The following is a 25,711-nucleotide window of genomic DNA, read 5'->3' on the forward strand; positions in this document are numbered from 1 at the left end:
CGTCGTCCTCCGCCCACAAAATGGCGGTTTTCCCGCGCTTGGCGGTCTTCACCTGTCCCCCGACGCCGTCTCCCTTCAGCCCCCGAGTGCGGCCCTTATCTTCGCCGCGATCGCCCGAGTGCGGCCCTTATTTATCAGCGGGTGCGATTGATGGCCCGGCTGCGCCTCGCACTTGAAAGTGGCCCGGCCCTTATCAGTGCTTGCGATCGATGGCCCGGCTGCGCCTCGCACTCCAAAGCCCTTATCTCCCGATCGCGATCGATGGCCCGCGCTGTGCACCGCGGCTCTCGCGCCTTCAATTTCTGCAGCCGCTGCCCTTTCAGCCCGAGTGCGGCCCTTATCGGTGGTTGCGATCGATGGCCTGGCTGCGCCCCTCACTTCAAAGCGGCCCGGCCCTTATCTGCCGATCGCTGTCGCCCTGTACCTGTCTTCCCCAGCCCTGTCTTCTACTCCGGTTCACAAGCTGATGGAGGCTTCAGGGTCCTAATGCCTGTCGCTTCCAGTGGGGTGGTGTGGTTTGAAACCTCTCTTCAACCGCCGTGGAATAACTGCCGCAGGGTAAGAACCTGACTCGTCGCCAGTGTTAAGTCTGTGAATTATTTAGTTAATTAAGACACAGACTAATGAGTAACAATAAAAACAGGTCTTTACTGGTTGGAGGTAGGGACTATACGTAGGTCTTTACTTCATGCCCACAGGCGGGAACTGAGGGGAGATCAGTACCCACAGTACTATTTATACCCCTATGGCCAGGAGTGGTACTGCGTATCACTACGCCCTACAAGTAGTGCAGTCCTGTCCATAGGTTCAAAGTAGCACACATATTACATACACAACAATTTCTGAAAGAGAATGTTGTTTAATCTAAAGTCTTGTTCAAGACTTTCTACAGCTTTTTACAGAACACATTATGCTGTGATGCAGCTAGAATGAAACTGAAAGTAAAACCTCTCTGGACTGCTTGTCTCTCACATGACCTCTGCTGGTCAGGCACAAGTAATCAAAAACACAGACAAATATGCTGTAAGGCATAAGTAATCAAACACAGACAAATATCATCACTATTTGCTGATATCCTTACACCAGTGAACCATTTGATAGGCACCATCATTAGGGTTTTAAACCAACATCAAATGAACTTAAATGAACAATCCATTTGTCAGAATTGGAATTTTCCATTTAGTGATTCAAGTTAGAGGTTTACCTAAAACTATATACATGCACCATCAAAACTGTTAAACTGCTCTTACTGCTGAAAAATGCTAAATCCCATTTTGATAAATGTGTAGTAAAATTGTTTTGCTTTTTAAGTCAAAATGACTGATAGTATAAACAGAAAGTATTCTGATGAACTCCAAATTCTTTGCTGGTGTCATCTGGTGCACCATGGGTGGAAAAGGGTTCTGCTCTAACTCTTAGGTCATCTTTTAATACAGAGTAAAGCTACTGTACCTAGAACTGCCCTCTCTCCACTGCAGCTGTAATGGGGCCGCTCTGAGGAGAGGGAATCACCGAAGTTGGGAAGGAAGGAAACTAATGCTTGGAGCAGCTTCTTGGTGACCATGGTAACGTTGCTGGGATACACACATTGCAGTCACACTAGTTCGCAACACCCTTGCATTTCCTTTAAGTTAGTTAGCTGTGCACAAGCTGTACATTTCATTCCAGTATATTTGCAGTATGTTTACATTGGTGCAGCTCAATAGCAGTTTTGAGAAAGATGGGCATGTAAATGGGATGTCTGTGCTGAATCGTATTCTCCAACAGGTATTGTACGGTTACCTGATGTTACCAGTGCTAGGCTATCAAAGTAAAATATGAATTCTATGCATGTTATAAAATGCAGCTGCTAGAATTACTTACTTGTATTTTGAAGCTATTGGGGGAAAAATTGAGTGGCACCCCCTTTGGGGCACTAACTTCGCCGGGGCGCTACCCGAAAAAATTAGCACCCCCGCGGCCGATATTCATCGGTGGGAAATTCTACTGGAAGTTCCCCGCCTCCCTCTTGGGGCGCTGTGAGGGAATATCGCGGTACTGCAGGCCTTCCTCCCCTTCTTAAAGGGGTGGGGCCTTGCGCAGCACGACCCGGGGCCCAGCTGGGCCACCAGGTATCAGAGTGCTGGCAAAAGAGCCCGGCACTCAAGAGAAGTGCCGGGCTCACGGAGCGCAGCCGGCACTCTGCGGGGGGGGGGGGCAGGGGGGGCTGCTCAGGAGACCGGGGACGGCAATGGGGGCAGGTGCTGGCAGACGGCCAGCAACAAAAATGGCCGGCCGGCACCTCGCCTTTAATTAGCGCCGCCCCGGCTGCAGGTAGGCCGCCCCGACCCTGTCGGGCATAGCGTCCGGCGGTAAGTCAGGGGCGCTACCGAAGATTGCAGCCAGGGCGCGAGCGGGGTGCTGTGCACGGTGATGACATCATCGCTGGCAGCGCAGCACCACGGGGCGCTAATGGTTACCACTGCCGCTAACCTCCTGCTGAATTTCGCGGGAGGCGTTGGCGATGCCGCGCCCGGGCGCTAGTTGCTTTGCGCCCCGTTATAATGGAAGGTGCAAAGCAACCAAATTTTTCCCCCCCATTAACTATTACAGTAAACTCTTGTTTAAACGGCACTTAATCATCCGGAATTCTTTAATAACCGGCAAAATAGATAACCGGTAATCTTGCCGAATCCATCCAGCACTCGTTTTGCCGAGTCCGAGTCTCCCGCAGTGGCCGAGTTAATCAGTGGTTTTTATTTTTTTTGTGTTAGAATTTTTCATCAACCGGCACCATCCTGGTCCCGTAGGTGCCGGATACGAAAGAATTTACTGTATTTTGTCATGCTCTGTATTTCTGCTCTCTTAATGATGATTATGATATGTCAATCTACAACCATTTGATACAATTTCTACGCTGTGAGTGGGTGATTGGGTTCAATGTGTCAGTGTCTTCTGATATACAACCTGTCACAAGGCCCCATCAGGGTGATGTGATTGACTCATGATTGTCAAATACAGTACAAGATAATACTTGGCCACAACTACTACACTTAAAGAAAGGTGCCCCGGACCAGCACTGAGACCCATACCGCTCGGCGCTACATTTCCTTTGAATACCACCTTTGGGGGAGGGGGGGAGAGTGGTGACTTTGCTTTTTGAGGTCATCCAAAACTCGGCTGCCCGTGTCCTAACTCGCACCAAGTCCCGTTCACCCATCACCCCTGTGCTCGCTGACCTATATTGGCTCCCGGTTAAGCAACACGTCAGTTTAAAATTCTCATCCTTGTTTTCAAATCCCTCCATGGCCTCACCCCTCCCTATCTCTGTAATCTGCTCCAGCCCCACAACCCCCCCGAGATATCTGCACTCCTCTACCTCTTGGGCATCCCCGATTTTAATCAATCCAACATTGGCAGCCGTGCCTTCAGCTGCCTAGGCCCTAAGCTCTGGAATTCCCTCCCTAAACCTCTCCGCCTCTCTACCTCTCTTTCCTCCTTTAAGATGTTGACCAAGCTTTTGGTCATCTGCCCTAATATCTCCTTGTGTGGCTTGGTGTCAAATTTTGTTTTATAACACTCCTGTGCAACGCCTTGGACATTTTACTACATTAATGGCGCTATATAAATGCAAGTTGTTGTTGTTTTAGAAACTAATGCTGGTTTTCAAAGTGTTAATCACCTGCTGTGTCAGGGATGAGCTGTCTCCTACTCAGTCCCTTTAGTAACAGATGGGCATATTTTCCTTCACTGGTTCTAGAAACATTTTTCACCCCTGCTTAAAATAACGGAGGCAATTTTTCCACTATAAATGTACTTTCCCGCATCAGCCTTCCACAAAACAATGTTCTAGCCTGGAAGATGAATGCAAGGGTTACTTAACTCCCAGTAACAATAAATTGCAAAACTTAATATATTCTATCTAATGGGGAAAAACAAATCACTTAGTTTAAAATCTGAGCATTGTTCCAAAATGGAACCACTTGTGCTAATGGGCTTAACTATTACAAAACATGATTAAACATTGACGCAAACCCATCTGTCTTCTTAAATAGGCGCACTGTATTTTCAGCAGTCTGAGCAACTAGTGGTTCAAAGTCACGTAGCCCTGCACTCTGTTCTGGGCTGCCTTTGAAAGATGGAATGCCTTCTCCAGTCTTTCCCTAAGCTTCCATAGCTTTCCTTTAAATTAATCATTTGGATATGAAGCAGCTTCATTTATCACATATCTGATTTCACTTCTTCAAAAACAATTGTTTCCACAAACTACTTTCTTTTAAACAAAAGCTGATATCATTCGCAATGTTAATTGGGCAGTAGCTTTGTTCTCCGAGGGCATGGGGTAATCAGCCTGTGTGATCACCATTTTTACTGCAGTTCCTATAAGCTGTTGTCTCCGACAATCTGAACCTGCACCTTTGCGATTCTCTGCCCTCGCACAGGTATAACCCAAGGGCTCGCATTACCCCACTTGCAGTAAGCTATGGATTTAATGTAGCTTTACCTCAGGTTACCCAACTCTCTGTAAAGTGGCAAATATTTAGCACACATCAAAGGTTTATAGACTAAAGCCATTCATACCTAGATTTATAAAGAAAGAGTAAAAGCAATCACAATAACCATCAAGTATTACGAGTGAAATGAGTGTAACATGGAGAGAGCGGCCAAAAATCAGCAGCTCACAATCGTAGAATCATAGAATCACAGAAACCCCACAGTGCAGATAGAGCACAGCACGGAAGGAGGCCACTCAGCCCATCGAGTCTGTGCCAGCTCTTTTGAAGAGCAATCAAGTTAGTCCTGCTCTTTCCCCATATTCCTGCTATTTTTCTCCTTCAAGTATTTATCCAGTTCCTTTTTGAAGGTTACTATTGAATCTGTATCCGCCACCCTATCAGGCACTGCATTCCAAATCCTAACCACTCGTTGTGTAAAAATGTTTTTCCTCTTGTCGCCCCATCCAAGCTTTTACTCAATAAACTCAATCCAAGCAGTTAGGCCGCCGTCGCGCCTGTCAGCGCCCTCCAGTGCTGACCCTGTCAGAGTCTATGGGATCAGCATCTCTTCACCATGAGACAGTTGGTGCAAGTGCTCTTTCACCTGCCTGCCCAAGGCAGCTGGAAACTCCAATCCGCCCCCAACCATGATCCCCTCGACCCTCCCTCTTGGTCCAAAAGGAGCGTGAGAGCCTCGTTTCAATATCGAAATGAGTCCTGCCCCCATTTTAGGCAGTCGATAGGACCATTTAAAAGGAAGGCTCCGACCAGTTTAGCAATTGCCCGAATTCCTCTGCAGATTAGGCATTGGCCTCTGCACTGCAAAACTGATCACAGTTGCATCCGTTTAGGCCCATAAAATGGGTGCAGCAATGTTAAATTTAGACCGCAGAGCTTCATAAACCTCATTCCTGACAAAGGTCTGCTGTCATGCAAGTCAGTGGATGAGGTGAAAGAGTACCCAGTGGTAAGGACAGAGGCATGGCTGGAGCATGCATAGATGAGGCTACACCACATCCGCCCCATTCAGCCTTCCTGCCTCGCTATTTAAATTTATGGATAGAAAATTAGATGGATTCCACATGATCGTTCCCGCCTGATTGTCCAAGTTCAAACAAGAAAAAAAGTGTCCCTCCTTGTGATTCTAGCAATTGGAAATGATTTCCCCCCTCTCTTCATTATAATGTTAGGTAGGCAATATTTTATTTAATTGCAGTGAAGCATTTTGGAATTGGTGTTACAGTATGGTCCACCATTGCACTGTGCCTCGAACTGGTGGAACAAGTGCTTTTGCAGTTTCCAATGGTTCCCATTCTCAGCTATGCCACCTGGGAGGGTGCTGTGCAAAGGGAGGAAGGGCAGCAGAGTCAGTAATTGAACCTGCTCTCTTGCCCAAGCTTGGTTTTGATAGATGCCTTGGAGCGGGTTGGCCACCCTCCCTGTGAGCAGTGGCCTGTATATGGTGTGATGAAAACTGAAGAGAATGATCTTTAAAATGCTGTTAAAATTACGCATAAAGCTGTCATTGAGTTGGTCTTCATTCTTTTTAAACAATGCTATTTAAGGGAAGGTTTGTATTTTTGGTTGCCGCTTCACTCAGTTCACTGCTGTCCATTTGATGTGACGTTTCAGAGAATTTGTGGTACAGTAGCTGGCATATTGTTGTTTCAATTCGGAGACCTGGTTAGAATCCAATCCAGACTGATGGATGAATGTCTCCTCTCTGTGCCAGGTATAAGGGTCCTAATTGAAACGACTTATAGCAGCATAAAAAAATGTTAATTTATCTTCTAGTCTCACTCAATGATAGGATTGCCCCCTTTCCCTTCACTGGGTGATGTCAGCTAAATCAGTGCACAAATAAAATTGCTAACCAATGCATATTCTACCCTTCTGCATTTCTCCTTCCTGATTCAGAAAGTCTACCTTGTCATTGAATTCTGCGAACTTGGGGAGCTGAAGGGAATTCTGGCAGAGAAAGGCCATCTGAGTGAGTCTGAAACCAAACACGTTATTTCCAGCTTGGCGAGTGCAATCTTTTACCTCCACAAAAATGGTAAGCATTGTAACTAATACTTACCTCAACCCTCTGTAATTCTGTATGTTTTATTTCCAACTGGTGTGACCATCTGCTGCTGGTCAAACTCAAGCACATTATTTGTGCCCTATCTAGAAATATTAGATAGGAAATGTTACTATTAAACTGTGTGACAGCTCAATATCTGTGATCTGTAATATTTACATCGCACCAATTTCCGACTTACTCTACTATGGAAAAAAATAATTCTGACTATATTGTGGCACATCTAACATTTTCAATATATCCTTGAAATAGGAAAATAGGAACAATAGATGGCCATTCAGCCCCTCGAGCCTGTTCATGGCAGATCTGTATCTCAACTCCATTTACCCACCTCGGTTCCATAGCCTATAATACCCTTGCCAAACCAAAGTCTATCAATCTCAGTTTTGAAATTTTCAATTGACTCCCCCCACCCCCCCCAGCTTCAGCAGCTTTTTGGGGGGGGGGGGGGGGGAGTGTTCCAGATTTCCACTACCCTTTGTGCGAAGAAGGGCCTCCTGCCTCCTGACATCACCCCTGAATGGCCTAGTTTAAATTTAAGCTTATGCCCCCTTGTTCTGGACTCCCCTGCCAAAGGAAATAGTTTCCCTCTATCTACCCGATCAAATCCTTTAATCATCTTAAGCACCTCAATTAGATCACCCCTTAATCTGCTATACTCAAGCACTCAAGTATTAAGGCTTACTCCACTTGTCTGTTTTGTTGTCACTGTAGCAGTTTAATAAGGTTAGACAATATAGGGGTAAATTTTGCACAGCCCTACTTCAAGTGTGGAGCCTCGTGAAATGATACAATAGGTCATAGATAAAGCTATAGCACTATAGTATCAGGTTTGGCTTAGTGGTAGCACCCTCGCCTCGGAGTCAGAAGGTTGTGAGTTCAGAGACTTGAGCACATAATCTACACTGATACTTCGGAGGTGCTGTCGTTTGGATTGAGATGTTAAATTGAGATGTCATATGAGAAGAGATTGAGTAAACTAGGCCTGTATTCTCTTGAATTCAGAAGAATGAGAGGGGATCTCATTGAAGCATACAAAATTATTACAGGGCTTAATAGGGTGGATGCTGGGAGAATGTTTCCCTTGGCTGGGGAGTCTAGAACCAGGGGCTACAGCCTCAAGATAAAAAGTAGGCCATTCAGGACTGAGATGAGAAGAAATTTTTTCACACAGAGGGTGGTGACTCTTTGGAATTCTCTACCCCAGAGGGCTGTGGAGGCTCAGTCATTGGGTATATTCAAAACAGAAGTCGATAGATTTCTGACTAGTAAGGGCATCAAGGGATACGGCGATGGGGCCGGTGAATGGAGTTGAGGCAGAAGATCAGCCATGATCTCATTGAAAGGCGGAGCAGGCTCGAAGGGCCGAATGGCCTACTCCTGCTCCTATTTCTTATGTTCTTATGTTCTAAGCAAAGCTTTACAACATTTACCCTTGCAAACCATGTTTTTTATTTTATACATTCACGGGATATGGGCATCACTAGCAAGGCCAGCATTTATTGCCCATCCCTAATTTCCCTTGAGAAGGTGGTGGTGAGCCACCTTCTTGAACCGCTGCACACCGTGTGGTGAAGGTAGGAGTTTGGTACAACTGAGAGGCTTGCTAGGCCATTTCAGAGGGCAGTTAAGTGTCAACTACATTGCTGTGGGTCTGGAGTCACAGATAGGCCAGACCAGGTAAGGACAGCAGATTTCCAATAGATCTAATGGAGTGGGGCTTGAACCCACTACCTTCTGACTCAGAGGCCGATGTGAAAGGACCAATCCACTCTGCATGCCACTCGGGATCAGGGGAGGTAAAACATTTTGTCCTCATGGACCACATTGTATATGTACTATATAACGTTAAAATCCATCTTCCCATTAATTTGCATATATCTCAAGTTGCTCATACCAATAGATATTCGTGTTGAGATTTAGGATTTATGCACTTAGAGACTATAAAAAATAATAATTTTCCGCAGAAATGATTTGGAAACTGCTACAGTTAAATGTTAGGCTTTTAAATCAAAGTGTATTCACACAAGTTAATAAAAAAAAGTGCTGAAATAAAAGGTGGTTAAAATACTAATGAGCGAGGGAGGCATTGACATTGTTTCCCCAAAGACCAAAAACAATAAGCAGTTCATTATACTGTCTCGGTAATCAATGAACATATCACACCCATTGTGTTGGAAGTGACTGGTCCCAGGCAATTGTTCATTATTTTGTATTATTATTCAAAGAGAAGTTGTGCGATTCAATTAAGCAGGCCCACTTGTAACTGTTGCTCCAAACACCCACTTGCTGCCTGAGAAATAAAGCAACTTAATGCTTCATTCTGACCTCATCTAAATAAAGTGCAAACCATCCGCCTACTGAAAGACTGGAGAAGTACATGTAAGGGCACGTGCAAAAGACACAAGCCAAGGGTTTCTGTTTTGGGCGGACTTGGCGATCCGGGTGCAAATTGCGCTCAAAATTGCGCCCGTTTTCAGAAGGGTTCGCTTTGCTTAAGTTTCCGCTCAAACTTATTTGCATATCGCCAAACGTAAAATCTTCTATGAACCAACGCAATCAGACAGCATTTTAGAACGTAATTTTAAAAAGCATTTGCATTTAAAAATATTCCTTTTATATGTTTAAGAGTGGTAACCTGGTGCAGTTTTATTAATACAGCTGAAAATGGGCTTATCACAAAGAATGAGCATTTTTAATAAGAGTGTCTCGTCCACCACCTGTGAGTAACCTGATTTTAAATAACTGAAAAATACATTAAAAAAAATACAGAGCCATTTATTAGTTACATTGGTGTACAATAGTCAGTTTCTTAGTAAATTAATTTTTTTTTAAAGATTTTAAAACGTGCCCTTGTGCTTTAAAAAAAGCTTAATTTTAAACAGTCTTTTCGAAGGCCTACAAATGTGCGCAATTAGCGGAAACTCGCAATGATGATTAATGGTGATTTGGGGGCATGGCCAGATTTGTAGGCTGGCCTACTTCGAGTGTGATATTTTTTAAACTAGCGCAAAAGATTGCAGAAACGCGGTTTGCGCTGGACGTAATTTGCGCTTGAAATTCCTCGATCTTTTGCGCTGGTTTGGCCGATTTGGGATGAACACCAGCCGCAGCCGAGCGGAAAGCCCAGGCCACGGTGTCCAGGTTGTATGGCAAGACAGCCGCACTGTCTCCTCCCCTGGGTTACACCATCAGATTGGTAGATATTGGGCAGTGTGAGCCAACTCCTGGATCGTAATGGGCGTGGGATTGGCTTACAGTGTCACCACTGAACCCGAGGAAGTATCTAGGACAGACCCGAATTTGTACCATTGATGCAACAGCACTAAGAACAACCATTTGAGAACGCCAGGCCCAAGAATTTCAAACAGTACAGACCAGAGAGTAAGAACAATGAGGATGAATCCATGTAACCAGTGAGTAGTGGCATTTGGGGGAGGTTGTACATCTGTTACTTCCCATCAATGGTTGTTCCCCACAGGGTTGTGGAATAAGCCCTAGCAAGTGAAGATAAGATTGAGTTGCCTAGGCTTTGAGCAGCGGATTGCTACTCCTTGGACCCCAATTTGGACACCCTGTTCCATCTGACTAGATATAGTCACACTGACAGGAGAGCTGTGAACAGTGTTCCATTGTTTTGGATCTACTCTACTGCAGAACTCTGAGTGTTTTCTTCATTCTCTTTTTTTAGATATTATTCACAGGGATCTGAAGCTGGAAAACATCCTGGTGAAAAGTAATGATAATGTAGACGACAACAAACACAAACTTAATATCAAAGTAAGTCTTACCAGTGATTCACCCTCTGTTATCTATCTGTGCACAATGCAATACGCAGTTTGTATACTGGCCTGATTTTATATGGTGACAGTTCTGGGACAACTACGGAAAAGTATCAATGAGTATTTAACCCAAGCCTTGAGTGGGTATACAAGCTCTATTTTCTTACAAGGAAATAATTGTTTTTTTAATTGCAAGCAAAAGGTATTAATAACAAGGTAAAAAATGAGAAAAGACCAATCAATTAAACTCACCTTGATATTTTGATCTTTCTACAGGACCCATCACTGCCCTTGCCTAGCTGCATATTCCCTTGCTCCCTGTTGAATCAGGAATCAATTCAGAATCTTTCTGAATGTTTCAACAGAGCCCACTTTCAGTGCACTGGGTGCTTTTCTGTATCAAGGAGCAGGGCAAGGCTGCGATGTTGTGTTACAACACTGTTATGTTCATAAATAAATAGACGTTTTCATTATGAACAGCTAGCTTGAGCTAGTCATTTATTCAGCCATGTGGACTAGTGTACAGGCATCCATCTTGACTATTGCCTTGTGGGTAGCCCACTACTAAACATACAGCTCCACCTAGTGTACCATTCTAGCATGACATGTTACTGATCATTACATCCCCCTTCCTTAGAGGTTAAACAAAATCAATATCAATCAATCATAACGACATAAACATCTTCACAACAGTCAACACATTTTCAAAGCTTTACTTTATGAACTCTAAGCTTTTCATTCTTTTATTATAGTTTTCTTTGTACTCAAAGATTAAGTCTATCAGGCTTTTTTACTTCACGTGTGGCTCGTCTCAGCACAGGTAAGTCTGATGTGTTTGCATGAGAGCCTGTATGTGTGTTTGTGTTAGATTGTTCTGGTGGTGAGTGACAAGATTCAGTTGCAGCATTGTCATCGATTTGCTCTTGGATAGTTTCTTGTGTTTTCAGGAGGAAACGGCGGTTCCTCCTGAGAATCTGTCCTTCCTCAGTTCTAACAGTGTATGACCTTGGTCCTACTTCCTCAAGAACTGTAGCTTTCCTGTTCCATGCATTTGGATCCTCAATCCTGACAACATCATCTCTTGTCAATGGTTTCAGAGTTTTGGATGACTTGTCATAGTGTGATTTCTGTTTCAGCTTTAACAGTTGAAGTCTCTGTCTCAGTTCCTTACTCTGCTTTTCTTTTGCACAGCAGGGTAGCGTGGTGCGCAACTTGCGACCCATTAGGAGTTCAGCAGGTGAAGAACCAGAGTCTAAAGGGGAGGCTCGGTAGCTCAGCAGGGCGAGATAAGGATCAGACTTGCTTTCTGCTGCTTTCTTTAGTAGCTGTTTGAGAACTTGAACACCTTTCTCTGCCTTACCATTCGACTGAGCATACAGAGGACTGGATGTGATGTGTTGAAAGTCATAATGTGCTGCAAATGATCAGTAACATGTCATGCTAGAATGGTACACTAGGTGGAGCTGTATTTTTAGTAGTGGGCTACCCACAAGGCAGTAGTAAAGATGGATGCCTGTACACTAGTCCACATGGCTGAATAAATGACTAGCTCAAGCTAGCTGTTCATAATGAAAACGTCTATTTATTTATGAACATAACACGTCAAGTGAGGCTCTAGAATAGAGTACTGCCTTCATAAGTCAAAAATTCCTGGTGTGCAGTAGTTATTGCCAATGTTATATTCAGCAGAGTTGTTATTTTTAGTTCATACTTACATCTCCTAATTCTACTCTCCTGGATCAGCACAAGGAACTTCGTTAAAACCCACCTCACTGACCCGCTTTCAATTTCAAAGCCAGGATCTTGGTTCTTTCAGTTGTTTTTTCTGACAAGTTTTAGCTCCTGGAACTTCTCTTCGGAGCTCATTGACTTAAGATCTGGTGTCCTTGTTAACTTCTGTAAGATCTTAATGATCTCTGAGTTCTTGGACAAGACACCAATAGGCAGCAGCCAGTATGTTTGAGCAATAGATCAAGATTTATTAAGCATACAGCGTAATATACTTAATATTAGGCGATAGTTTTAACGAGTAGCTCACAGCCCTTGGTCTCTGGAACCTCTCGGACACAGATGACGTCATCTTAAGTCTGTTCCTTTGTTCTCGCAGTACATCTGTGTAAAGTTGTTCTTTGAGTATTGAGGTTTTAACCCTTTTCTTATCAGAAGTTGGTTTGGCCAGTGTCCATATATGGTCTTTAACAAAATCACCTTTTTTAATGGAGTGGGCCTTTGGCGTAGCGGTAGCATCCCCGCCGCTGGGCCAGCAGGCGTAGGGTTTCGAACCCCGCTCCAGACAGTCCCGGCAAGTGGAGTCGGAGCTCCAGCTCTAAATTCTGGGTTGACATCCAGCGGGATACTTGCGTCCATGGGTGTGGGTGGGCCCCCCCCCTCGTATGGGTTGTGGGAGCCCGTAAAACCCTCCCGCCATAGGACTAACCACCCTAATGGCTGGTATGAAGATGGTTACAGTCATGGAAGGAGCGTTAATTGCAGCCAGAAATCCTTCCACCACTTCATACAGTTCCCCAAAGGTGTCGATCTTTTTTAATTGGTTCTAATGGTCAAAAATACCATTGACACTCAGACTAAGGTAGCATCCATGCCTTTGCAGTATTTTTCCACCATGTTCAGTGTTATCTTGTTTATAGTTTTTCACCCCATTGGAATTTACTTTATCTCTTTCATTTCTAGCTTCCCTGGTACAAGGCCTTTATACCAAGGGCCCATATCAGCACTTTTTCACTAGTCTTGAGGTATCCAGACTATCTTACTTTAATCTAGCAGATAAATACCTTATCTCCATGATCTCTCTCATTTTATGTCCTTATACTAATTATTTTTTTAAAATATCATTGCAATTAGTTTTGGTAATCGAATTCTAATTTCTACTTAGCATCATAATATGTTTTTTAGCAATTTAACCTTCACTCGCAGTCTGTGGCTGTTTGTTATCAAAACTTAGTCAAAACTGCTTTTGAATGTCCTTCGCAGCTGCATTTTGAACACGTCTTAGCTTTTTAGTTACCCAGGAGTAATTATGGGTAATATTATTTGGTCAATGGCTACACATGAAGGTATACATATATGATTCTCGTCTACTAAATATCTTTAAATATCAGCCTTTCGTACACTTCCTAGAACTCTTTCTAATTATGGTGAGCAAAAGTGATAAATAACATCCTCGACCCTTAGACTAAGCTTCTTATTGGATAACCTTCCCGAGCTAGTCTTCAGGGTCAGCCTCCCACCTCTGAGTAAGGAGGTCGTGAGTTCAAGCCCTGCTCCGTGCTGACACTTCACTGCAGGTCGGAGGGAGTGCTGTACCGTTGGACGTGTCGTCTTTCGGATGAGACATTTAACCGAGGCTCCGTCTTTCTTCTCCGGTGAATGTAAAATATCCCAAGACATATTAGAAGAAGAGCAGGTCTGGTGTCCTGACCAACATTCATCCCACAACCAAATCACAAAAAGCAGGTTATCTGGTCGTTTATCTCACTGCTGATTGTGGGACCTTGCATTGCCCAAATTGGCCGCTTTGTTTCCCTACGTTACAACAGTGACTACACTTCAAAAGTATTTCCACCAAATTTATGGCAGAGAAACCCCAAGAAAATCCCCCCACCCTCCCACTCCAAGTGTTAATGACATCCAAGGATTGTCTTCGGACCACTGCCTCCACAGGCTCTGCTTTACGAGGGAGGGAGTGACCGAGTATTGGCAATGGCTTGAATCTAACCTGCAGACAGCATTGACCACAGCAGTCGCAATGCCAGTGGAAGTGAAGCTTACCACAGCACTGAACCTTTATGCCTCCAGCTCCTTTCAAGTTACCTCCGAGGACATCAGCAACATCAACTAATCTACAACACAAAAATGCTTCAAGCAAGTCTCTGATCTGTTGTTCACCAGGTCATTTTCTCTGTGGTAAACCAGCAGGGTAATGAGATGGCACTGCAGGATTTTGAAAGATTAGGCATTATTAATGACACCTATGGTCAGTTGGGTCCTTACACAGTGTGATGGTGTTCATAAATTGCAATGATCGTTTCCCAGGCCGCAGATATGATTCCTACCCCAGGGTGAGGTATTAGCGTGCTGGTGGTTCCATACCCCAGGGTGAGTCTCTGCCGTCAGGAAAAGAAGAGGAAATAAGTTATTCTTGAAAGTATATTTTCATATGCTTTCTTGTTCACAGGTGACAGACTTTGGCTTGTCTGTGTTGAAGGACGGTGCTGGTGTTGGTAGCGAATCAATGTTACAGGACACATGCGGTACACCTTTATACATGGGTAAATGGCAGGCACTTTGCTCAGATTAAGTGTGGAAACTGAAATTGAAAACTAGAAACTTCATTTTTCCACTTACATTTCTAATTCTTCTCTCATTATTTGACAGCCCCAGAAATAATCAATAACTATGACTACAGCAGGCAGTGTGATCTCTGGAGCATTGGGATCATCATGTATACTCTGTATGTACCTATCCCACTGCTTTTTGGGATTTTCTAACTGTGCTACTTCCTATGAAAATTAATGTAGAGCCTTAAACAGGTGCAGGAGTAAAATCGATCTAAACAATCACACTCAGCATCTATCTGTACAAATGATGCTTATTGTATCACAGGGTAGTCTCCACAAGAGACCCTTGCACCTACCAACAACAACCACCAAGATCATTATTCAGCACGTTCTAGTCATCTTGAAGCATAACTGTAGATGTCCTGATGGTGTGAAATGGAAATGTAACGGCCAGGAATAGACAAGGATCCATTTGGCCGAATTCCCGCATAATTTGAAATTCATGGCAATTTCCAGTTGGCCTTTTAAGCCAAAGTTCCAAGAGCATCAGTACAAAGAGAAGACTGAGAGGTGACCCGATAGAGGTCTTTCAAATTATGATGGGGTTCGATAGGGTAGATGTAGAGAAGATGTTTCCACTTGTGGGGGAATCCAAAACTGAAGGCCATGAATATGAGATTGTCACTAATAAATAAGGAATTTAGGAGAAACTTCTTTACTCAGAGTGGCGAGAACATGGAACTCACTACCACATGGGGTAGTTGAGGTGAATGGCACAGATACATTGAAAGGAAAACTAGATAAGTACATGAGGGAGAAAGGAATAGAAGGCCATGTTGATAAGGTTAGATGAAGTAAGGTGGGAGGAGGCTCGTGAGGAGCATAAACGCTGGCATAGACCTGTTGGGCCGAATGGCCTGTTTCTGTGCTGTAAATACTATGCAAGTCTATGCAATAATCAGTGCTATGGAGATTCAAATTAGTCTGTGATTTCCGTTGTCCACAATGTCAGTCAAGGGCTTTTAATCCCTAGGTAGCCACAGATCGAGACCTTGCACAGGGCAAGGAGGAGGCTGCATTATTTTTTAAGCAAACCAGGGTTGGCTGGTCCATCATCAGCAGCACCTTGGAGAGCTGCAGTCATGCCTGGCTCATTATTCAGATTATGAGTCTGCCACAGATTAGTTTCCAATCTTCCATTGCCAGGTGTGTCATCTTAGAGTCACCTCCACCCCAAGGATGATAGTTGATCAGGATATTCTACTCATTCATCTAAAATAGCTACTACACCTCATGTATCAGTACACAGCTCTGAGCAAACTGAAAAGCTAAAAGGAAAAGATTTCTTATTTTGTATTGTTTTGTGTTGCAGGCTATGTGGCCAAGCTCCTTTTACAGCTACAACTCCGGAAAAACTGTACGAAGAAATCAAAAAAGGGGAGCTGGATTTTTCTCATTCAACTCTAGAGTCCATTAGTGAGAGCGGTAAGATGCTTAAGTACAGTAGCATTGCAAATAAGCCCAATGCAACAAGACAGATAACAAGTGGCCACCCTGTTAGGATTTTTCAAATGTTGTGTATTGTAGTATTTTTGTCTAAGGTTTAGCTTGATATTTATTGGCTTTTCTAATTCTGTCTTAGTACATAAGAGATTCAAAACCAGCGTCATTCATAGAAATTATGTCCCAGGTTAACTCGATACATTGCGACGATTGCTTGGTTGGCGTCTGGGCAGTTTGCTCGAAGGACGAGTCAAGCCACTCAATTCAAATACAAACATGCTATATGATTGGTTCAGCAGTGTGTCTGATTGGCAACTTTTTGAATTCATCAGACAGTTCTTTAAGTCTATGAAGCTTCGGTTAATGTTTCAGAGGTATTTATTAATCTACTTCTTTTCAAATGTGAGTTTGAACTGGAGCCTTTGAAGAGAAAACAATCTGTCTGAAACTTCTAAAGACAGCTAGTTCAGGTAAATAACACAAGAAAACTAATCATCACATAGATTTAGCACAGAGTTGTGAGTTATTATTTTCTATTATTTCAGGAGCTAGAAAAGCTGAAATACTACTGTTAATATCTATGCCTTGTTATTGCAATTATATGTTGTTCATTTACTGTTTTAATAAATTTATTTGGTATTAACTCCTAAATAAGGACTAATATTAGCTTTACTCTGCTACCTTGTGAAGATAAGGAGGCTCTTGTGGAGGCAAAAGGTAGAACCTGCGGCTGAAACAATCTAAAGAATGGGGTGGTGTTGTTAGTAAAGGTTGAAATCAGAGCAATAGCGAGAAAGGATATTGGCTCAGAAAATCAAGATGTAGAATCAGTCTATAGGCCTCCAAACAGTAGTGGTAATGTAGGGGATGGCATCAAACAGGAAATTAGAGATGTATGTAACAAGGGTACTACAGTAATCATGGGTGACTTTAATCTACATATAGACTGGCCAAACCAAATTAGCAATAATACTGTGGAAGATTCTCGAGTGTGTATGAGATTTTTTTTTTAGACCAGTACATTGAGGAGCCAACTAGGGAACAGGCTGTCCTAGATTGAGTATTGTGCAATGAGAAGGGGTTAATTAATAATCTTGATGTGCGGGGTCCTTTAGGGAAGAGTGACCATAACATGATAGAATTCTTCATTAAGATGGAAAGTGAAGAAGTCCAATACAAAACTTGGGTCCTAAATCTAAACAAAGGAAACTACGAAGGTATGAGGAGTGAGTTGACTATGATAGATTGGGGAGCTTCATTAAAAGGCATGACGGTGGATAGGCAATGGCTAACATTTAAGGAAAGAATGTATGAATTGCAAGTTATACATTCCTTTCTGGTGCAAAAACACAAAAGGAAAAGTGGCCCAACCATGGCTAACAAAAGAAATTAAGGATAGTATTAGATCCAAAGAGGAGTCATATAAAGTTGCCAGAAAAAGTAGCAAGCCTGAAGATTGGGAGCAGTTTAAAGTTCAGCAAAAAAGGACCAAGAGATTGATTAAGAGAGGAAAAATAGAGTACGAGAGTAAACTTGCAAGAAACATAAAAGCGGACTGTAAAAGCTTCTACAAGTGTGTAAAAAAAAATTAGTGAAGACAAATATAGGTCCCTTACAGTCAGAAACGGGAGAATTTATAATAGGGAACAAGGAAATGGCTGCGCAATTAAACAAATACTTTGGTTCTGTCTTCACGGAAGAGGACAGAAATAACTTCCAAGAAATGCTAGGGAACCAAGAGTCTAGTGAGAAGGAAGAATTAAAGGAAATGAGAATTAGTAAAAAAAAGTGTGCTGGAGAAATTAATGGGACTGAAAGCCGATAAATCCCCAGGACCTGATCATCTGCATCCCAGAGTACTAAAAGAGGTAGCCATGGAAATAGTGGATGCATTGGTTGTCATCTTCCAATATTCTATAGATTATGGAACAGTTCCTGCAGATTGGAGGGTGGCAAATGTAACCCCACTATTTAAAAAAGGGAGAGAGAAAACAGGGAACTATAGACCGGTTAGCCTAACATCAGCAGTAGGGAAAATGCTAGAGTCTATTATAAAGGATGTGATAACAGGACACTTAGAAAATATCAACGGGATTAGACAAAGTCAACATGGATTTATGACAGGGAAATCGTGTTTGACAAACCTACTGGAGTTTTTTGAGGATGTAACTGGTAGAATAGATAAGGGAGAACCAGTGGATGTGGTGTATTTGGATTTTCAGAAGGCCTTTGATAAAGTCCCACATAAGAGGTTAGTGTGCAAAATTAAAGCACATGGGATTGGGGGTAATATACTGGCATGGATTGAAAGTTGGTTAACAGACAGGAAACAGAGAGTAGGAATAAATGGGTCTTTTTCAGGGTGGCAGGCGGTGACTAGTGGGGTACCGCAGGGATCAGTGCTTGGGCCCCAGCTATTCACAATATATATATCAATGATTTGGATGAGGGAACCAAATGTAATATTTCCAAGTTTGCTGACAACATGAAACTAGGTGGGATTGTAAGTTGTGAGGAGGATGCAAAGAGGCTTCAAGGCGATTTAGACAAGTTGAGTGAGTGGGAAAATACATGGCAGATGCAGTATAACATGGATAAATGTGAAGTTATCCACTTCGGTGGGAAAAACAGAAAGGCAGAGTATTATTTAAATGGTGATAGATTGGGAAATATTGATGTACAAAGGGACCTGGGTGTCCTTGTACACCAGTCACTGAAAGCAAACATGCAGGTGCAGCAAGCAGTTAGGAAGGCAAATGGTATGTTGGCCTTCATTGCAAGAAGATTTGAGTACAAGAGCAAGGATGTCTTACTACAGTTATACAGGCCTTGGTGAGACCACACCTGGAGTAGTGTGTGCAGTTTTGGTCTTCTTACCTAAGAAAGGATATACTTGCCATAGAGAGAGTGCAGCGAAGGTTCACCAGACTGATTCCTGGGATGGCAGGACTGTCGTATGAGGAGAGATTGGGTCGACTAGGCCTGTATTCACTAGAGTTTTGAAGAATGAGAGGGGATCTCATTGAAACGTATAAAATTCTGACAGGGCTAGACAGACTGGATGCAGGGAGGATGTTTCCCCTGGCTGCGGGGGGGGGGGGTCTAGAACGAGGGGTCACAGTCTCAGGATACGGGGTAGGACATTTAGGACTGAGATGAGGAGAAATGTCTTCGCTCAGAGGGTGGTGAACCTGTGGAATTCTCTACCACAGAAGGCTGTGGAGGCCAAGTCACTGAATATATTTAAGAAGGAGATAGATAGATTACTAGACACAAACGGCATCAAGGGGTATGGGGAGAGAGCGGGAATATGGTATTGAGATAGAGGATCAGCCATGATCATATTGAATGATGGAGCAGGCTCGAAGGGCCGAATGGCCTACTCCTGCTCCTATTTCTCTATATTTCTATGTTCTCTGTTCATTACCCCAGGCCACACTAATACTTCCCAGGTATCAGGGCTAGTGAAAACATTCTCAAGGACATAAGAAGCAGCGGCTCCCCTATGAGAGTAATCTCAAAGAGAGAGTAAAAAGGGTAAGGAACCCTAAAATATTACGTTTCTGGTAGTGGATCAGCCATGGTCTCATTGAATGATGGAACAGGCACGAGGGGCTAAATGGCCTCCTCATGTTCATATGTTCCTAAAGGACCATTGTTCTCCACACTGGAGACTGTTTCCAATAACAATGGTGTTGAGATATGGGAGTTGTTTGTTAATTTAATAGTGCTCAGCTGAAACCACACATCTCATCTTTCGAGCCTGGGTTGCAAAGTTTCTACACTGTCACGAACACTCGTCAGCTTGGCTCAGTTAGTGGCATCTCACCTCATCCAGAAGTTTGTAGGTTCAAGCTCCACTCCAGGACTAGAGCACATAATCTAGGCCGACACCCTGGTGCAGCATTATCAGAAGTGTGGTCTTTTTGATGAGACATAAATAAACCTGAGGTCCTATCTGGTGCTCGAGATAGATACTAAAGATCCCATGGCAGTTTGAAGAAAAGCAGGATGTTCTTCTGGTGTCTTGGCCCACATTCTCCCTCAACCGCCAAAAATCAGATTAACTAGTCATTCATCTGATTTTGCTGTTTGTGGGATCCTGCTCTATACACTTTCCAGGATAAATCAGTTTGCTTGATCAGCAGCCCATCCACCACCTTAAGGATCCACTCTCTCCACCACCAGCGCACCGTGGCTCCAGTGTGTACTGATCACAGGATGCACTGCAGCAACTCACCAGGGCTTCCTCAACAGCACCTCCCAAACCCATATCATCCACCACCTAGAAGGACACAGGAACGCCATCTTCTCCAAGTCCCCCTCCAAGTCATACACCATGCTGACGTGAACATATATTGCTGTTCCCTCAACATCACTGGGTCAAAATTCTCGGACTCCCTACCTAACAGCACTGTGAGAGTACCTTCAACACATGGACTGCGGCGGTCCAAGAAGACGGCTCACCACCCCCTTCTCAAGGGCAACTAGGGACGGGCAATAAATGCTGGCCTCGCCAACAACGTCACATCTCAAGAATGAGTAAAAGAATAAATTGACTGCCATGTTTGCCTATGTACCAAAACGGATTGCAGTTCAAAAATAATGAATTGTATGTCACTTTGAGTGGCCTTGATGACGTGATAAGGCATTATATAAACACAAGGGCCTAGAAATGAGTTTCGGGCAGTGGTGCAAAGCGGGTGGTATCGGATCGGCTGCCTGTTATACTCAGTGCCTGATGTTCAGGTTCATTGACTGCAATAGACTGAGTATCAGGCGTTGTGTATAACGAGAGGCCGATTGGATACCGCCCGCTTTGTGCCATCGCCCGAGATTAGTTTCTAGGCCAAGTTCTTTCTTTGTCAGTTGGTAGCAGACAGAAAGTATCCTTGTTGTGAGTAGAGGGACAGTCCAAGTTCCCCTGTCAGAAAGGTAAAACATACCACTGAATGACTCACCCAAAATTAGACGAACTCTCCATGCTTAGTCAGCATGCTAGATGTTAACAACTTGCATTTTATAGTCAATAAGTTATGCGAAGATGTAGAGCAAGGGATGGACAGCTATACTGCGGAGACTCCTGTGGGCTAAAACTTTAAATACCGACCATTCAGCTAGCAAATTTCTTTGCTGCAGCTCTACTGCTACACGTGAAAGAATTGTATTAGTATACAGGAGTGGCTCTTCTATTGAAATACCGTACAATGGGAATATTGTATCCTGTTTTGTATTTATTTTTAACAGCTCACTGTGTGTTAAAAGGCCTTCTAATAGTAGATCCAGCCCACAGAATGACAGCCAGTGAACTGCTAGATCACTATTGGATAACCGTGAGTAATTATTAATAAATTGCTTTGAAATGCCAGACTGGCCACAGTGAGCGAACATTTTACTTACTGTTGAGCCACAAGCATTCAAGTAGAGAATACTTGTTATGTTGTATTTGTGCTTGTGTAGGTTTTCGGCTCAATCTCGAATGTGCAGTTTAGACATGATTTCCCACTGTACACAAATACATAGGCACACCTACCCCTATCCATGGGGGAATAAAATCAGTTGTATTCAGTAAATACACTTCACTGGCATGTTGTAATTTGACTATGTTGAATGCCCATGTTTAAATGGGTACCGTGGGCTGAACATTTGCCCATACTGTACCCTGACAAACAAATCATGGGCAAGATGGTTAAAATGAAGGTGTGCATTTCAATATATTAAAAAATCAAATTGATAGCTGTGTGTATTACAGCCCTGGGGAATAACCCATCATAATATTTTGTTAGAAATGGTCAGTGAATTTTTATTTTAACAAAATCTTTCCCATAACACAACTTAATTGTTTTCAATTTTGTACAAAAACATTTGAAGTATATTAAATATTCAATAAAAGGTTTAGACAAAGAATTAAAGTACTGTGTGAAATGTTTTCAAAGAACTATCTGAAGTTTTCACGATAAAAATCGATCCAAACAAATAACACGAGGCTCAAATACCAGTGGGCATAAATTTAAAAAAGGAAGCTAGGATGAGGAGGGAAGTCAGGCAGGGCCCTTTGCCCCCAGTTTATTCTCTAGACAATTGACAAGCTCATCAGGCTGAATGGCCACGTGAACTAAGGAATGGATGGGAGCGGAAAAGACCATCCCAGTCCAATCTGGCCTCATCCTGTTCCTATAAACTCTTACCTTCTTATGGAGTCTAACTCACAGGTGCCTTTGAACTGGCAAGTCCTTTGAAACTTGTAGAGAATAAGTAGTGTTTACACAAGAATGGTGTGGGTTGGAGACTTGCAATAGAGTCTTTGATACTCTGATCTGTTGCTGCTTTCTCTGGCTTCCATTCCTGACAGAACTTTGCGCTGTTTAATTTTCTGTGTGTTTTCAGGGAGATACCAGTAAGAGACAACAACCTAAAAATGTGCTGGAAATGATGAAACAATGGAAACTAGACACAAAGGGTGAGAATGAGGAGGAACTGGTAGAAGAGAATGGGGTGAGTGAAGATACCAACATGGCACTTTCAGAAGCAGACACGAAGACCGACTTCAACTCCGACAAACTACTCCCACTTACTACAAAGGTATTTATTTTTAACCACCATTAAAGAATCACTTGCGTTCACACAGCACTGCATTCACTCTCATGGAAACACCTTAAAGCCTCTCATATAAACTGAACTAATTGCAAGTGCACTGATACACAAAGCAGGGCTTTCTGCACACATGAAGACTTCACAAGCAGTAACAAGGTGAATGACCAGATATGATGGTACCGGGGATCAGAGGCTACGGATAAAGAGAGAGACTTGAGAAACTGGGGCTCGTTCCATCAGAGCAAAGAAGGTCCAAAGAGGATCTGATAGAGGTGTTTACAATTATGAGGGGCTTTGCTAAGGTAAATAAGGAAAAACTATTTCCACTGGCTGATGAGTCAATAACTAGAGGGCGTAAATTTACCACCAAAAGAACAAATGGGAGGTAATTCTATTGTCTTGCAGAAAATGAGTGATAGCGAATCAGAAATCTGTTTTACATAGAAGATAGGAGCAGGAGTAGGCCATTTGGCCCCTCAAGCCTGCTCCGCCATTCAATGAGATCATGGCTGATCATCCACATTCAGTACCCTGTCCCTGCTTTCTCCCCATATCCCTTGATCCCTTTAGCCTTAAGAAATATATCCAACTCCTTCTTGAAATATTTAATGAATTGGCCCCTACTGCCTTCTGTGGTAGAGAATTCCACAGGTTCACCACTCTCTGGGTAAAGAAATTCCTCCTCATTTCTGTCCTAAATGGCTTACCCCTTATCCTTAGTTTTACATCTTTCCATTGACGCCAATTGGACGAGCTGTAAAACAGGCTGCCGATTCGCTATCACCCATTTTCTGCCCGGCAATAACATTTAAAATGACCCCCGGGGAGAGGTTAGAGGGTCATTAGGACATGGATTGCCCTACCAGAAACAGTGGGGGAAAACTTCAGTGTAGCTTTTAAAAAGGGGAAATGGATGAACTTTTGAAAGAGAAAAGTTTAAGAGGGTCTGGGGAACGGAAAGAGAAATTAGATTAAGGTGGTAGCTCCTTCACACAGCTGGCAGAGGTGTGTGAGGAGGAATTGCTTCCATCTGTTCAGTGACATTCTGTGATTACAGTGTTATTGCGAGATATACCATCCATTATACAGCACGCAGAGAGTGGCCAGAATGTGGAACTTGCTACCAATGGCATAGATGCATTTAAGGGAAAGCTAGATAAACACGAGGGGAGAAAGGAATAGAAGGATATGCTGATAGGATTAGATGAAGAGGGTTGGGAGGAGGCTCGTGTGGAGCATAAACACTGGCATGGACCAGTTGGGTCGACTGGCCTGTTTGTGCTGTCGACTCTAATAGAAGGATGATTTCCAACAGACAAACGTACAAGTTGCTGATACAGGTATTGATGCAGAAAATGTTTTAATCTTTAATTACATACTGATTAACCCAGGAGATTGTTTCTGCAGATACACATGGTGCTTTGTGTCATTGTTAGCCAAATGCAAAACAAAATGCATGCTCTCTGTATACTGAATGTACAGTAATTAACTGCATTAATAGCCAGTTAGGAGTGAAGAGAATGCTTGGTGTCGGATTCACATTAGGATTGAAACACTTCTGCATTCAAGTAGAAGAAAATACATCCGCAGTGTGTCTAAGTGAAAGCATCTTAAGCTGCTTTTTCCCCAAGTGATAATTTTTTCATGAAGTGCTGCCACCTAGTGATTGCCATTGAGAGCCCAATTTCAACCCGATTGTTTCACTGTATTTCCCTGTGGCCAAGGCTCAATGTGGGCTGGTATCTGCCCACGTGATATACAAGTGAGTACAGATCATACTGTCATTTTTGATGGGGAATTTAAATTCAGTTAAATAAATAAATCTGGAATAAAAAAAGCTAGTATCAGTAATGGTGACCATGAAGCTACCGGATTGTCGTAAAAACCCATCTGGTTCACTAATGTCCTTTAGGGAAGGAAACCTGCCGTCCTTACCGATATGTGATTCCAGACCCACAGCAATGGCCCAGCAAGCCACTCAATTCTTCCAAACCGCTACGAAAAACAAGAAGAAAACGCGGCATCGACTCGGCACCGGACTCAGACACAACAAAGGTACACCCAGCCAAGTCAACCTTGTCCAGCTCACGAACATCTGGGGACTTGTGCCAAAATTGGGAGTGCTGTCCCACAGCTGGGCATACTCATACTCACAGAATCATACCTTTCAGCCAACATCTCAGACTCCATCACCATCCCTGAGGTGGCAGCACAGTGGTATACAGTTGGGAGGGAGTGGCCCTGGACATTGACTCCGGCCCCCATGAAGTCTCATGGTTTTAGGCCATGGGCAAACAAACTCCCTGCTGATTACCACCTACCACCCTCCCTCAGCTGATGAATTAGTACTCCTCCATGTTGAACACCACTTGGAAGATGTACTGAGGGTAGCAAGGGCACAGAATATACTCTGGCTGGGGGACTTCAATGTCCATTGCCAAGAGTGGCTCAATACCACTGACCGAGCTGGCAAAGTCCTGAAGGACGCAGCTGCCAGTCTGGGCCTGCGACAGGTGGTGAGAGAACCAACACAACAAAGTCCCGTCTTCACACTGAGGACACCCTCCATCATGTTGTGTGGCACTACCACTATGCTAAACAGATCTAGCAGCTCAAAACTGGGCATCCATGAGGTGCTGTGGGCCATCAGCAGCAGAATTGTATTCCACCACAATCTGTAACCTCATGGCCCAGCATATCACTCACTCGACCATTACCATCAAGCCAGGGGCCCAAAGCTGGTTCAATGAAGAGTGTAGAAGAGCCTGCCAGGAGCAGCACCAGGCATACCTAAAAATGAGGTGGCAACATGGTGAAGCTGCATCACAGGACTACATGCATGCTAAACAGCAGAAGCAGCATGCTATAAACAGAGCTAAGCGATCCCACAATCAATGGATCAGATCAAAGCTCTGCAGTCCTGCCACATCCAGTCATGAATGGTGGTGGACCATTAAACAACTAACGGGAGGAGGA

At 43.5% G+C, this 25,711-nt stretch overlaps 1 protein-coding gene across 3 annotated transcripts in view; it reads left to right on the forward strand.

Moving 5' to 3' along the window:
* The window catches only part of LOC147105581 (serine/threonine-protein kinase 33-like), a 149,215-nt gene that overhangs the window by 118,715 nt on the left and 4,789 nt on the right, over positions 1–25,711 (forward strand). For all 3 annotated transcript variants that reach the window (XM_086010064.1, XM_086010066.1, XM_086010065.1), the window contains 7 exons: positions 6,393–6,531; positions 10,250–10,338; positions 14,536–14,629; positions 14,736–14,811; positions 16,011–16,123; positions 21,389–21,474; positions 22,529–22,723. In XM_086010064.1, the coding sequence (XP_085866190.1) occupies positions 6,393–6,531; positions 10,250–10,338; positions 14,536–14,629; positions 14,736–14,811; positions 16,011–16,123; positions 21,389–21,474; positions 22,529–22,723 (792 nt within the window). The remainder of the gene's footprint in view (positions 1–6,392; positions 6,532–10,249; positions 10,339–14,535; positions 14,630–14,735; positions 14,812–16,010; positions 16,124–21,388; positions 21,475–22,528; positions 22,724–25,711) is intronic.

Source organism: Somniosus microcephalus, chromosome 17 (assembly GCF_052327205.1).
Source record: "Somniosus microcephalus isolate GS21.2 chromosome 17, FLI_Smic_1.0, whole genome shotgun sequence".
NCBI lineage: Eukaryota > Metazoa > Chordata > Chondrichthyes > Squaliformes > Somniosidae > Somniosus > Somniosus microcephalus.